At 39.9% G+C, this 12,051-nt stretch overlaps 1 protein-coding gene across 1 annotated transcript; it reads left to right on the forward strand.

The window, feature by feature from the left end:
• Positions 1–4,111: 4,111 nt before the first annotated feature.
• CCDC71L (coiled-coil domain containing 71 like) lies at positions 4,112–8,276 on the forward strand. The gene has a single exon (XM_029234508.1). It carries the CDS (start codon positions 4,112–4,114, stop codon positions 4,814–4,816), a length of 705 nt encoding a protein of 234 aa, XP_029090341.1. The 3' UTR covers positions 4,817–8,276.
• The last annotated feature ends 3,775 nt before the right edge of the window (positions 8,277–12,051 follow it).

The following is a 12,051-nucleotide window of genomic DNA, read 5'->3' on the forward strand; positions in this document are numbered from 1 at the left end:
CAGCACTCAGTCTGAGATGTGTGCAGAAAAGAGAAAAAAAAAGAGAACGCAGGGAACTCACTGCTGTGTTGTTCTTTGGGTTCTGAGATCCTTAGCCTGTCTGCTTTCTCTTCTCCCTTCTTCAGTCTTCTTATGTTCATTTTATATATAATGTCCAGGGTTTTAAATTGAAAGTAGCAAGATGAATAGGAAAGGTACAGGTATTTCATCTTCCTGGAAGTGGAAGTTCTGGCCTCTCAGTTTAAGTGTGTATTTTACATTAAGCAGTTTTAGAGCATATCAGAGCTTCGAGATAACTTTTATAGAAAGATCTAAATTACTTTATAATGATTCTAATGAAAAGGCTGAAACTGATGAATCATGTCCTATGTAATTTCACTTGAACTAAAAATTAATGCTATCTCCTTGGATTAAATACAAGAAAGTTAGAAACAACTCTGGATTAACAGTTGGAGACCTAGGTTCTGGTTCAGAGTATTCTACCATTCAGCTGTGTGAACTTGGGCATATCTCTTGGCATCTCAATATTCTCATCTGAATTAAGAATGTTGGACTCATTACATGATCTCTAAATTTCCTTCTCGCTCTAACATTTTGATTTTCCCCTCATCAATCTATTACTTAAAAAAAATCTATAGACTCCCACTGTAATATAGGATTTGAAATACATAGGTTAAACCAAGTAAAATCCTCAATTAGATAAGACAAAGATAACTATTATTTATTGGATGCCTGCTGTGACCTGGGCACTCTAGTAAAAGTTTTACTAATGTTCACTCATCCAATCCTCAAGACAATCTATTGTAGTAGAGATTATGCCCATTTTATAGATGAGGAGATAGGCTCAGAAAGATAAAAAATGTATCTAAGGGTATTTTGTTATAAAGATCTGTTTGATTCCAAGTCTGTTTGATTCCAGAGTGGATGCTCCCAGCCACTTACAGATACTTTTTTATTTTTTGGCCACTTTGCAAGAAGCAAATTATTTCATAGAAGTGGAATCTTAAAGCACAAGTTCTGGACAGCTAAGAGATAAATGTTATTTTCAATTTCTCCAATCACTGCTTGGTTTCATTCTTAAACTACAGAAATTATAAATTCAGAAAATATACACATAGAGGTAGTTTTTTGTTCTGTTTATTCTTATTATCCACTACTTATCAGATATATAGGAAGCATCATTCTCCTTGAGAGGTAAAGGAATAAACTCAGCATTTTAAACAATGTTTCCTCAAGAACAAAATTTCAATTTGCCAACTTTCCACAAACCTTATAGTGTCTTAGGAGTGTCCCAGGAACTAGAAGAAATATATTATCTTTATGTGTAAATTTTACTCACTTATGGAGAATGGATAAGAAACATTTGTAGGACTATTTAAGCTAATCAAAAAGTAGAGATCAAGAAGAAATGTAAAAATAAGAAACAGTGAAAACGGAAGAATAGAGAACTCAAACAATGCCAAATTTAAAATTATACAATAATTTAAGTAGTTTGACATGATATTAATTCCTAAAAATATTTCATAAAGATATTGTTTGGTTTTAAGTAAATTAAATGAGTATGTATTATAAAATGAACTTTTGAATGCTCTGCAATTTGTTGAGACCTTATGTTTCCTTAGAATAAGAATGGTCTTATAAAAAGATTATCCTTTTAACTGAAATCAATTCGCTAAGTTTGTGTAGATGCGTGGTATGTATTTATGTGGCAAAAGACCCTAAACATTTCCATAGTTAAGAACCCTGAGTACTTATCATATGATTAACATGGAAGGGAGGAAATAACAATATGAGAAGTCAGGAGTACATAAATCCTTATTTTACCCTTTTCTTTCACTATGAAGTCCCCTTACTACTCTGCTGGCTTACTCTGTGAGATTTTCTATGTCTATCTTGCAGGGGCATTCCAATGGAAGTTATACAAATTTCACATTCGTGTGTGCTCCCAGAATTACCCAGAGAACTAATTGTGATATAAAGAGTTGTTGTAATGACATTTCTTTGTAAGGACTTAGGAAGCTGGTACCTGGCTCCATAATCTTGTCCTGAGATCAGGGTGTGCTTTTCTAGGAACATGATTTTCTCTTCAGAAAGTTACCATGATTTTGGTAGGTTGAGAACTGGTCTCCTGGTAGGATGTTTGGTTTTTACCATAAACCCAGTGTGTGGAGATGGTGCTCTGGTGTAGAGAAGCAACTTTCAAAATATTTTGGTTTTATTTTATTTATTGTTCATTTTATTTACTTTATTCCTTTGTTTTGAAACTAAACGAACAAAATCTAGTTCTAAGAAAATATCTGTAAGTCCAGTATAGGGCAGATAAAAACTGCTCAATTCTGGGAGGAGTGGAATTGGAAATACTCTGTCCGTTAGTCACTCCACTGTTGCATAAAGCATTTGCTATTTAACCTCTTTGAGTCTGAGCAGTACAATTTGAAAAACCTCCAGTGAAATATAAAGATCACTAGATTAGAAATCCAAAGACCTAAACTATAGTCCTAGTCTTGCTATCAAGAAGCTGTATTACTGAACATCTGTGGGTCCAAATTTCCTCATCTGTGAAATAAGGAGATTGAACTAGGTATCTTTCAGCTCAAATATTCGAGGGAACCATTAGCAGTATGTGCAAATCACAAAACTCTGCTTTATTAGTTCCCTGCTGCAAATAAGGTGCTCACTTAAGGGTAAAATTTGCATGCCTACCTTAAAGTTCTAAGTATTAGGAGATTTTTTTAACCTTAAAACTTTAATGCAGTTAAGAGAAAACTGCAATGTAAAATATAAAATATAAAATTGTCCTGTTCTTAGCGATTTCAATGTGTCTTTCTTTCTCACATCATTTTAAGTTATCAGTGGTATTTCATCGATTCACTCAACAAACATAGAGTGCCCACTATCTGACAGGCGCTGAACTAAGTACTGAGGATAGAAAAGATGACTGAAGACTGTCCATTACTCTATAAACCTTCATAATCCCCTCCTCTCAAATACAAAAGGTGCTGGGTTCGTAACAGTGTGTTCTCTTCAGCAGAACGTTTTTGATTGTGAAGCTGCATCCTTTCTCAATGATAGAGATGGTGCTGCAAAGGGACATATTAAAACTAAATGAAAAGTGAAGTGCATTCATTTAAAAAACAATTACATATTCAAAAATGCTATTTTCCGTAAGGAGAATGGCTTTGTCGTAATTGATCTTTGATCAACTTGAGCAGAGTATTTAGTTCTACGGGTATAAAAGGCTTTGCTTTCCCGATAAGCAGAGTATCTCTTAAAGGTGAAGATGGTTCCATTGTCTAGAAGGAGACAATGCCACTGATGCCGTCCATATTACCTGAATGATTCTGGATTACTAGTGTTGTTTGACATGGATTGGGGTCAAAAGCGGGAAGAGTTGGATGAAGATGCAAAAGAGGCCTCTGAAGGTTTAGAAGGGAATGGTGAAAGGCCCATTCCCCCTGGACTTAGACCCAAACTCCCTTTCTGTGATAAAAACCACAGCCTTTGGGCACGTCTCTCTTTGTTATTCAGACTGGTAGACCTCCAAGCTCAGTCTTCAAATGCACACCCACTCACTCCGAGAGTGACTCTCCCCAAGGTGGAGCTGATGTCCACCCCTTACTGTAGACAAAGCACCTTCCCCATATACCCACCTAACTGTTGACTCGCGTTCAAGGGCCACCACCATCACCCACCCCAGCACCATCTACCAGGAACTGGCCTCTCCCCCATTAGTCCCCGCCCCTCTTCTGAGAGCACCCAATGGGTGGAGTCGGGGCTGCGGTGGGAGGGGCCTGAGGCGGGCACATTTAAAGAAAGGCAGAGGGCGAAAGGAGGCAAGAGAGGAGAAGAAAGAGAAACCAGGGGGGCGAGGCGCCGTCCAATGACAAAGCCCAGGGGTGGGCGCCGGCCGCCATCTTGTACCGGTCTGCAGGATCTTCACCCGCGTCCTCCGCCCTCGGAGGGGGAGGGGCGGCGGCGGCGGAGGCGAGAAAAGTAGCTAGAGACGCGCCGGGCGGGAGGCGCCAGCAGCTGCTGCTGCCGCGGAGCCGAAGGCGGGCGGGGACGGCGGCGGCGGGACCCGGCGAGCGCGGGCGGCCCCGAGCGGCCTCCGATGCGGCGCAGCGTGAAGAGGCGGCGGCGCCGGTCCCCGGCCGCCCGGGCCGCGGCCGCCCGGGGCGTCGGCTTTAGGGCGGGAGGAGGGGCCGCGCTGGAGGCGCGGGAGGAGAAGGTGGTGTACTCGCGGTCGCAACTCTCGCTGGCCGACAGCACCAAGGCGCTGGGCGACGCCTTCAAGCTGTTCATGCCACGCAGCACGGAGTTCATGAGCTCGGATGCGGAGCTCTGGAGCTTCCTCTGCAGCCTCAAGCACCAGTTCTCCCCGCATATCCTGCGCAGCAAGGACGTCTACGGCTACTCTTCCTGTCGGGCCCTGGTCCCCGATCCCCCGGGACCCCCTGCCGCCCGCGGCCCGACGCGCAGGGCGACCTCGAGCGCGGCGGCCAGGAGGAGGCGCCGCGGAGCCCGGGCGCCCGCCGCCCGCCGGAGGAAGCCCCCGCCGCCGCCGCCGCCGGCGGACCCCGGGGAGAGCTGCCCCGCCAAGCCCGCGGCGCCCGAGCCCTGCTTCGGGGGCCGCACCCTGGAGGAGATCTGGAGGGCGGCCACCCCGACGCTGACCACCTTCCCCACCATCCGCGTCGGCGACGACGTGTGGGGCGAGCGCAGCCTGGCGGCGGCGCGGCGTAAGGCGCACCAAGTCCTGCAAGTGAACCTGGAACCCGTGGTGAGGCTCCGCCGCTTCCCGGTGCCTCGGGCGTGAGACGCGGCCCGCGTCGCCCTCCCAGCCGGCGACGGAGCTTCCGCCCCGAGGGATGGACAAGTGTCAGTCGAGTGTTTACAGATCCGGCCTGGACCCCGTCCCCTCGTGCACTTTACGGGCGAAGAAGTCACCGGCTGGTGTTCCCGGCCCGGCGCCCCGGACTCGCGGCGGCGCCGCCGTCTGGGACTCCGGGGCAGGTGCGCCCTCCGCCCCTTCCCGGCTCGGGGCTGCGGAGGAGGAGGCCGCCGGACCCGTGGGGGAGGGCCCTTTGCTTCCGTACCCCGGACTGAGACGTCTCCAGGACTGGAGGGGCAGATCCGTTTTCTCCCTTTGGACTCTACCTCACTGGTCTGGAAGTCCTCCGAAGAAGTCGTTATTTTTTCCAAAGGAATTTGGTTTCATGCTTGTGTAATAACGCCAGAATCTACTTGCTTTTCACCCCGCTCCTCTACCCCTACCCCCGTTTTTCTTTTCGACTGCCACCCCTCTTTCTGGACGAAAGATCGAATCTGTTTTGTGCTGTTGCACCCGTTTGTGCTCAGGGTATTCTGAATCCCACTCGTTTCCTAATTTTAACCGGATTCCAAAGCTTTGACCAAGGATATTTTTCTAAGAGATTCAAGCTTATGACTTAATAGTGCAAGGATTTGTATGCTGTGAATTCCATGGGCTCAGTGATTGCAAACAAAGAGATGCAAACTACAACTGTTTAAACATTTTTGAGGTGTTTCTAAAGATTTTATATTGAGATTTAATGTTTATATTTGCTGAGCTCCTAAAGAAAATGGTTGAAACTCATATAAAGTTCTGTTTAGGAAAAGTTTAGTTGTTAAATTCTTTTTGATTAAATAAAAATTAAAGTGCATTGAAACCACATGGCTTGTGATAAAGAAAAAAAGAGTTATAAAGAACTGGTGTTGGTTAAAGAGATGGATGGAATCCTGTTGGAAATGATTTGGTCTCCTTGTACTGGTCTAACATACAAATCCAGGTATAGTTCAAGGATAACCTATTTTAAATTGGGAATCACATAGGAGAAATAAATGTGTGTAAACCTTGTGATTAAAATGATAAACAGAATACCCATTAGAATTCTTAGAACTATTAGTGATTTCGAGGGGGTGGGGACATTTCTTGGTATCATGTAACCGGTTGAAGTTACTTTGGGCAAAATGGGTCTTTCTTTACTTTTTGTTGTTGGATAGCAAGAAATGTCCAAACTAATATCCATCACTTTTATATACATCATGACAATGAGTTGTCTCTTTTGCTCCACGAGTTTCCTTTTTTATCTTAATTCCATTCATAATTATGTTTGTAGTTACCGGTCTTTGTTGACAGCTGAAGACCACAGGAATCGAACAGGCGAGTCACACAGAGTATTGACCCTTCTTTTACACTTTTATGATAGCATTTATATCATACGGCCCGGTGTGGAATTCTTGATTATCCAAGTGCCTTTGGTCATTGGTGGCAGCAAGACTTAATGGTTTTTAGCCGGTGGTGCCACAGCCAGATTTTACTGCAATATCTAAAGGGTCAAGTGGTGTTTTTGTACCACTGTTTTTCAAATTTAAGTATTCTGCTATGGAACGATTCATACTGGCTGGAACTCGACATATGAAATCCTCAATATTAAGGTTTATCTCTGCTTGGCAGCTTCGTAGGAGAATAATAAGAGTTGAAGTTTTGACTCTTGTGTTCTTAGAATTCAAATGGCATAGCTTTCTGGATTGAGTTTTTCAAGTTTAATAGTCCATAAGTAGGAGTTTTGTGACTTTAATTTCAGTGTTCTTGTTTTGTAGAAAAAAGAAAATTATATATATATATCTACGACTTGATGCCAGTTTCCCAGTATGCCTCATATTCTTTTATTCACTACTTAATAATAATGCGTTGTTACAGACACTGTCACATGAGTAAATAAAAGTGAATCAACACTTAGTTGATGGAGAGTGTTAAATTTTATTTGTGTGATAGGAAGCTTATATATATTCTTTTGGTTATTAGCTTATTGCCAGTTGTATTTCAGATACATAGGGTTTCCCCTCCCACCCCCAAATTGTTAAAATTTTTTAGCTAACTAGCCCCTGAGGAAAAAATATGTATTGGTACCACTCACTATTGTATATAGTTTTATAATAATTAAAAAATAAATTCAGTGGCCATATTAGAATGTAATTTTAACGTACAGTTTATCTAGATAGTTTCCCAGAGGATTTTGAAATTAGACTTAGCTGGGAGGATAACTCTGCTCAGCTCAAAACTGAAACAACCATTTGACACCATGCATTTATTTTAACTGAGTTTCTTAACATTTTTTCCTCATGCCTTGTTACTTTAGTGCACTTGAACTAGCAAAAATGCTTCTTTGGATTATCTGGGCTGTCTGATTTCAGTTAGGATCTGATTGTCCATCTTGAATTCAATATGTTACTTATCTGGTCTATTTAAAAATCATGCCATTTCTAGTTTGTGAAATAAGATGTCAAAAAATCTTTATTTCTGCCAACTGTTCTTTAGCAAAGCCTATGTTACAGCTTCTAAAACGTGAAGAAACAACTAATATAGTTGGTTAGTATATTAACAGGAAAGTGAAAGTATTTTATGGGTACATTGGGCAGAATGTGAAGAGGAACTTGGCAAGGTGGCCTTTATGGTGAGGCATCCATTTCCTGTCCTCTAAGTCTGTAGCTTAGCTTGTATATAGTTTTTTAAAAGAAAACTCATGATTTTATTCATTCTCTTATAAGATTATCTTATATCTCATATGGCGCAAGTAGAGGGGGAAGCTAGGAGGAAGTTGATCACCTTGCTATGCTTTTATTTCATTTTTAACTTTTGAGTGCCTAAATGTGGTGACTGGCATCTCCGCTAACCTTTGGGGATTCCTGATGTCATTTTTTATCCTCCTTCCTGTCAACCAGCAACTTACTTTTCCTTCCAGAAACCAGGAATGTCATGATCGTCGAGGGCAAGCTCCGTTGTTGATAGTGCAAAGTGTTGCTGTCGTGGTGTGTATTTATTTTGTTGAAGTTCGAGTACCCCCTGGACACGTGTAACTAAGCTGGTGGCTGACGCTTACTGATTTGCTACGTGCAGATGATAGTACTATTTTCCTGAAAACTCTTCAATAAAGAAACGTTAAAAATATTTGAATACAAAAAAAATCAGCAAGTTTGAACTGAAAGCTTTCGGTTTTAAGGGTTGCCACAGCACTCTTTAAATTGGTGGTTTTTAGTGGACGTATACACATAATATTTACTTTATTATAATACTTTATTGGTGTGCTTTGAGTCATTTTCTGTTAGACCGTTATGTCTTAAGTGCAGTAGAAGGCAATTGTTTGTAACGGAACCGAATTGTCTCCTCGGACAGTTTGATGTGCATCTGATTAAGATTTACAGTCTGGTTGTACTTTGCTTTTTAACTTATTAACTGTAAATAAATTTTAGAGAATACACAGTGACTGGTTTTTCTAATGATGTTGAAAGTTTTTGAAATGGGATTTTATGTTGGCATGTGAGTTGGAAAACATCATAATTAACAGTGGGATCAATTTTGACTTTTTTTTTTTTTGTGAACTTGAGATCTGTGTCTTGCGCTGTCTTGGGACTCTATGTGACATCAACTCTTGAATGATCTAGTGAGTCTCCAGAATAGTACTTCATGGCCAATCCCAAGTCATTACCAAGTTTGCCAGCAAAAAGGACTTTAAAAACGCATCAAAATTCAGTTTTGAGCCCTAGCCCCACGTCCTCCTGTGGTGGTGATAAAAAGTCTAAAGCTCACATTCTTTCATGCTAGGAAAGAAAGTCCAAATGCTTCATGTGAGTAGCAGCAGTAAGGTCTGTTCCACAGAATGAGTAAAGCCAGAATTTTCATTAGAGTCTAGAAGGTAGGAGTGGAGTATTAGCAAGGGCGGGATTCATAGTACTACTATGTGGCCTGAAGTTCCTGTCAATAATTAGAGGCAACATAGTGTAATAACTGAACCCCAGTGCCTGGAATGGAATTAAGGTTTCACCACTTATAAGCATTAGAACTTGAGGTAAGTTATGTAAACTGTCTGTGCTTTAGCTCCCTCAAGAATCAAATGTGGTTAGTAAAAGAAGTGATGGGGCTATTGAAAGGGCTGAAGGGGATGTAAATGGTAGACACATAGAAAATACTTAATAAATGCTATTAATTGGAGGCATGTGTGCTGAGAGTAGAAATGCTGAGAGTGGGGTCCTCTGGGAATTTAGCATCCTGAGAATAGAGTGTGGTCTGGGAAAGCTAAAAGACGAATTAAGAGATGGTAATTTGTGGGTGAATTAAATCGAAGACAGAGAAATCTCGAAATGTTTTTAGCCTGTTGACAAACCGGCAGGAGGTTGGAGTAAGTTGATTTAAAAAAGTTTTTACTGTTGGAGTTTTAGGCTTTCTTAAAATTTGGGGGTCTTCTTTTATCATCGTGGTATCTCTGAAAGATATTTAAAATGTACTGTTACATGTTTTAAACTATCTGAGAATTTATAAAAGTAATAGATTACTATTGTTGATCCCATAACTTGCCAGATTTCCACACTAAGCTTTCCCTTGGTGTAGGTTCAGGAAGGGCTGCTTGAGAACCATATTAATTTGCATGTACAGACTAAATTAGAATTAATTTCTGTGAAGTTTGTACTTCCGGTGTTCAAGGAAACAAATGAGTATGATAGTTACGTTTGAACAGCAGAAAATTATTACTAAAAGTAAAACAATCCTCATCTTTGAAGCAGTGACACACTTATTTTCAGATTTGGGGTCTAAAGCCTGTAGTTTAGTTCTAATTCCTCTTAGCACAAAGAATAACAGAGCATATTCTAACTTGGTGAGCAAGCTGAGGTTTCAGTATCTAAAGCTGACACAAAAGAATTTCATTCGATGGAAGTTATCCCGTAGTAAGAAGCTCAAAATGGAGCCTGATTGCCGATTTGATTTCACAAGAGCGATGACTTCTCGCTGTCAATGCTCACCTGTCTTGGTAAATGTCACCCTAAACCATGATCTGTAACATGATAAGCATATCCAGAAACCAACTGGAAGGTAACAATCATAACAACAGCAAACACTATGGCTAGCCCAGCAAGTTTGAATAAATATTCTGTTGGACTCAAAATTGGACTTCTTCTGCTTCTGAAAGTATTCATAGAAATGTTACACTGAGATTCTTCCAAGTACTGAAATTAACTGTAAAATGTATGTGTGTGTGTGTGTGTATATATATATATATATATATATATATACACACACGGATTTTTTTCAAGTACGTATTCTGTGTTTAAATATTTAGTGGCGAGAGTGTAGAAAAAAAGTGTGGCTTAGGAGCCAAAACTCTCAGGTTAAAAATAAATTATTGATGCATAATACACATACTAAAAAGTACATATATTAAAAGTATTATAAGCACAGCTTGATACAATTTCATAAATTCAATATACTCATGGAACTAGCACACAGATTGAAAAAACAGAATCTGGCCAGTACCCGCAGAGGACTCCCTTATGCCCCTTTCAATCGCTCCCCATCTCTCCTCCAAGATAATCTTTATCTTGACTTCTTACAGCATAGATAATTTTGCCTCTTTTTGGACTTTATATAAATGGAATTAAGTGTCACATGCCTAGCTTCTTTCACTCAAAATTATCTGTGAGATTCCTTCATATTATTACATGTTGTTATAAATCATTTATTCTCGGTGGTGTATGGAATTCCATTGTGTGAATATTCTACAATGTTTCTGCAACTCTTGATGGGCATTTAGGTAGATTTCAGTTTAGGGCAATTATGCATAAAGCTTCAGTGCACATAGAGAACAAACGTCCTGTGGTGAAATTTTTTTGTTTTTGGAATATTTGTCTAGGAGTGAATTTGCTGGGTCACATGCTATGCAAATTATCAGCTTCGTTGGACGCTGCCAGTTTTCTAAAGTGGATGTACCAATTTACATGAACTTTCATAGTAGTGTTCTGGATGCTTCATATCCTTGCCAACACTTGGTAGCTTTGGTCTTTTTCATTTCCTGGTGGGTAAACAGATTTTTAAAAAAATTAAAAATATTTTAATCCAAATAATGTATACACAGTTTAAAAAAACACCTTAAAAAGCACGTGAGGGCTAACAATAATAAGCCCTGCCTCACCCACAAACACCCCTTCCCTACATTTTTTTTAAAAGTTAGGGTTTTTTTTTAAAATAGGCTATTTTTTTAGGGCAGTTTTAGGTTTACAGGGAAATTCCATAGAAAGTACAGAATCCCCCCCAAGTTTCTACAGCTATTAATATCTTGCATTAATATGAGTACATTTATTATAATTGATGGATGAACCAATTTTTAATTAAAAATTTTTTAATTAATTTTTTTCTGCCAGTTCTATTGAGATGTAATTGACATATAGCACTGTATAAGCTTAAGATGTATAGCAAAATGATTTGACTTACATCATGAAATGATTATCACAGTAACTTTAGTGAACATTCATCATCTCACAGAGATACAAAATTAAAAGAATAGAAAAAGTTATTTTTTTCCTTGTGATGAGAACGCTTAGGATTTATTCTATTAATAACTTTCGTATATAAAGTATAGCAGTGTTAATTATATTTATCACAGTGTACATTACATCCCTGGTAATACCATAACTAGACGTTGGTACCTTTTGACTGCCTTTATCCAATTCCCCCTCCCTCCACCCCCACCTCTGGTAACCACAAATCTGATCTCTTTTTCTATGAGTTTGTTTTTGAAGTATAATTGACCTACAACACTATGTTAGTTCCTATTACACACAGTGATCCAATATTTCTATACATTTCAAAATGATCACCATGATAAATCTAATTGCCATCTGTCACCATACAAAGATATTATATAATTATTCACTCTATTCCCCACACTGTACATTTCATACCTGTGACTAATTCATTTTACAACTGGAAGTTTGTACCTCTTAATCTCCCTCACCTATTTCTCCCTTCCACCCACCCCCCTCCCCTCTGGCAACCACTTGTTTGTTCTCTGTATCTGTAAGTCTCTTTCTATATTGTTATATTTGTTCATTTGTTTTATTTTTTAGATTTCAGAGATAAGTGAAATTGTATTTGTCTTTCTGTTTAACTTGTTTCACTTAGCATACATCCTCTAGGGTGTGTTGTCGCAAATGGAGAGATTTAATTCTTTTTCATAGCTGAGTAATATTCCATTGTATGTC

This window comes from Monodon monoceros, unplaced genomic scaffold (assembly GCF_005190385.1).
Source record: "Monodon monoceros isolate NGI ecotype Baffin Bay Population unplaced genomic scaffold, NGI_Narwhal_1 Super_Scaffold_2, whole genome shotgun sequence".
Taxonomy (NCBI): domain Eukaryota; kingdom Metazoa; phylum Chordata; class Mammalia; order Artiodactyla; family Monodontidae; genus Monodon; species Monodon monoceros.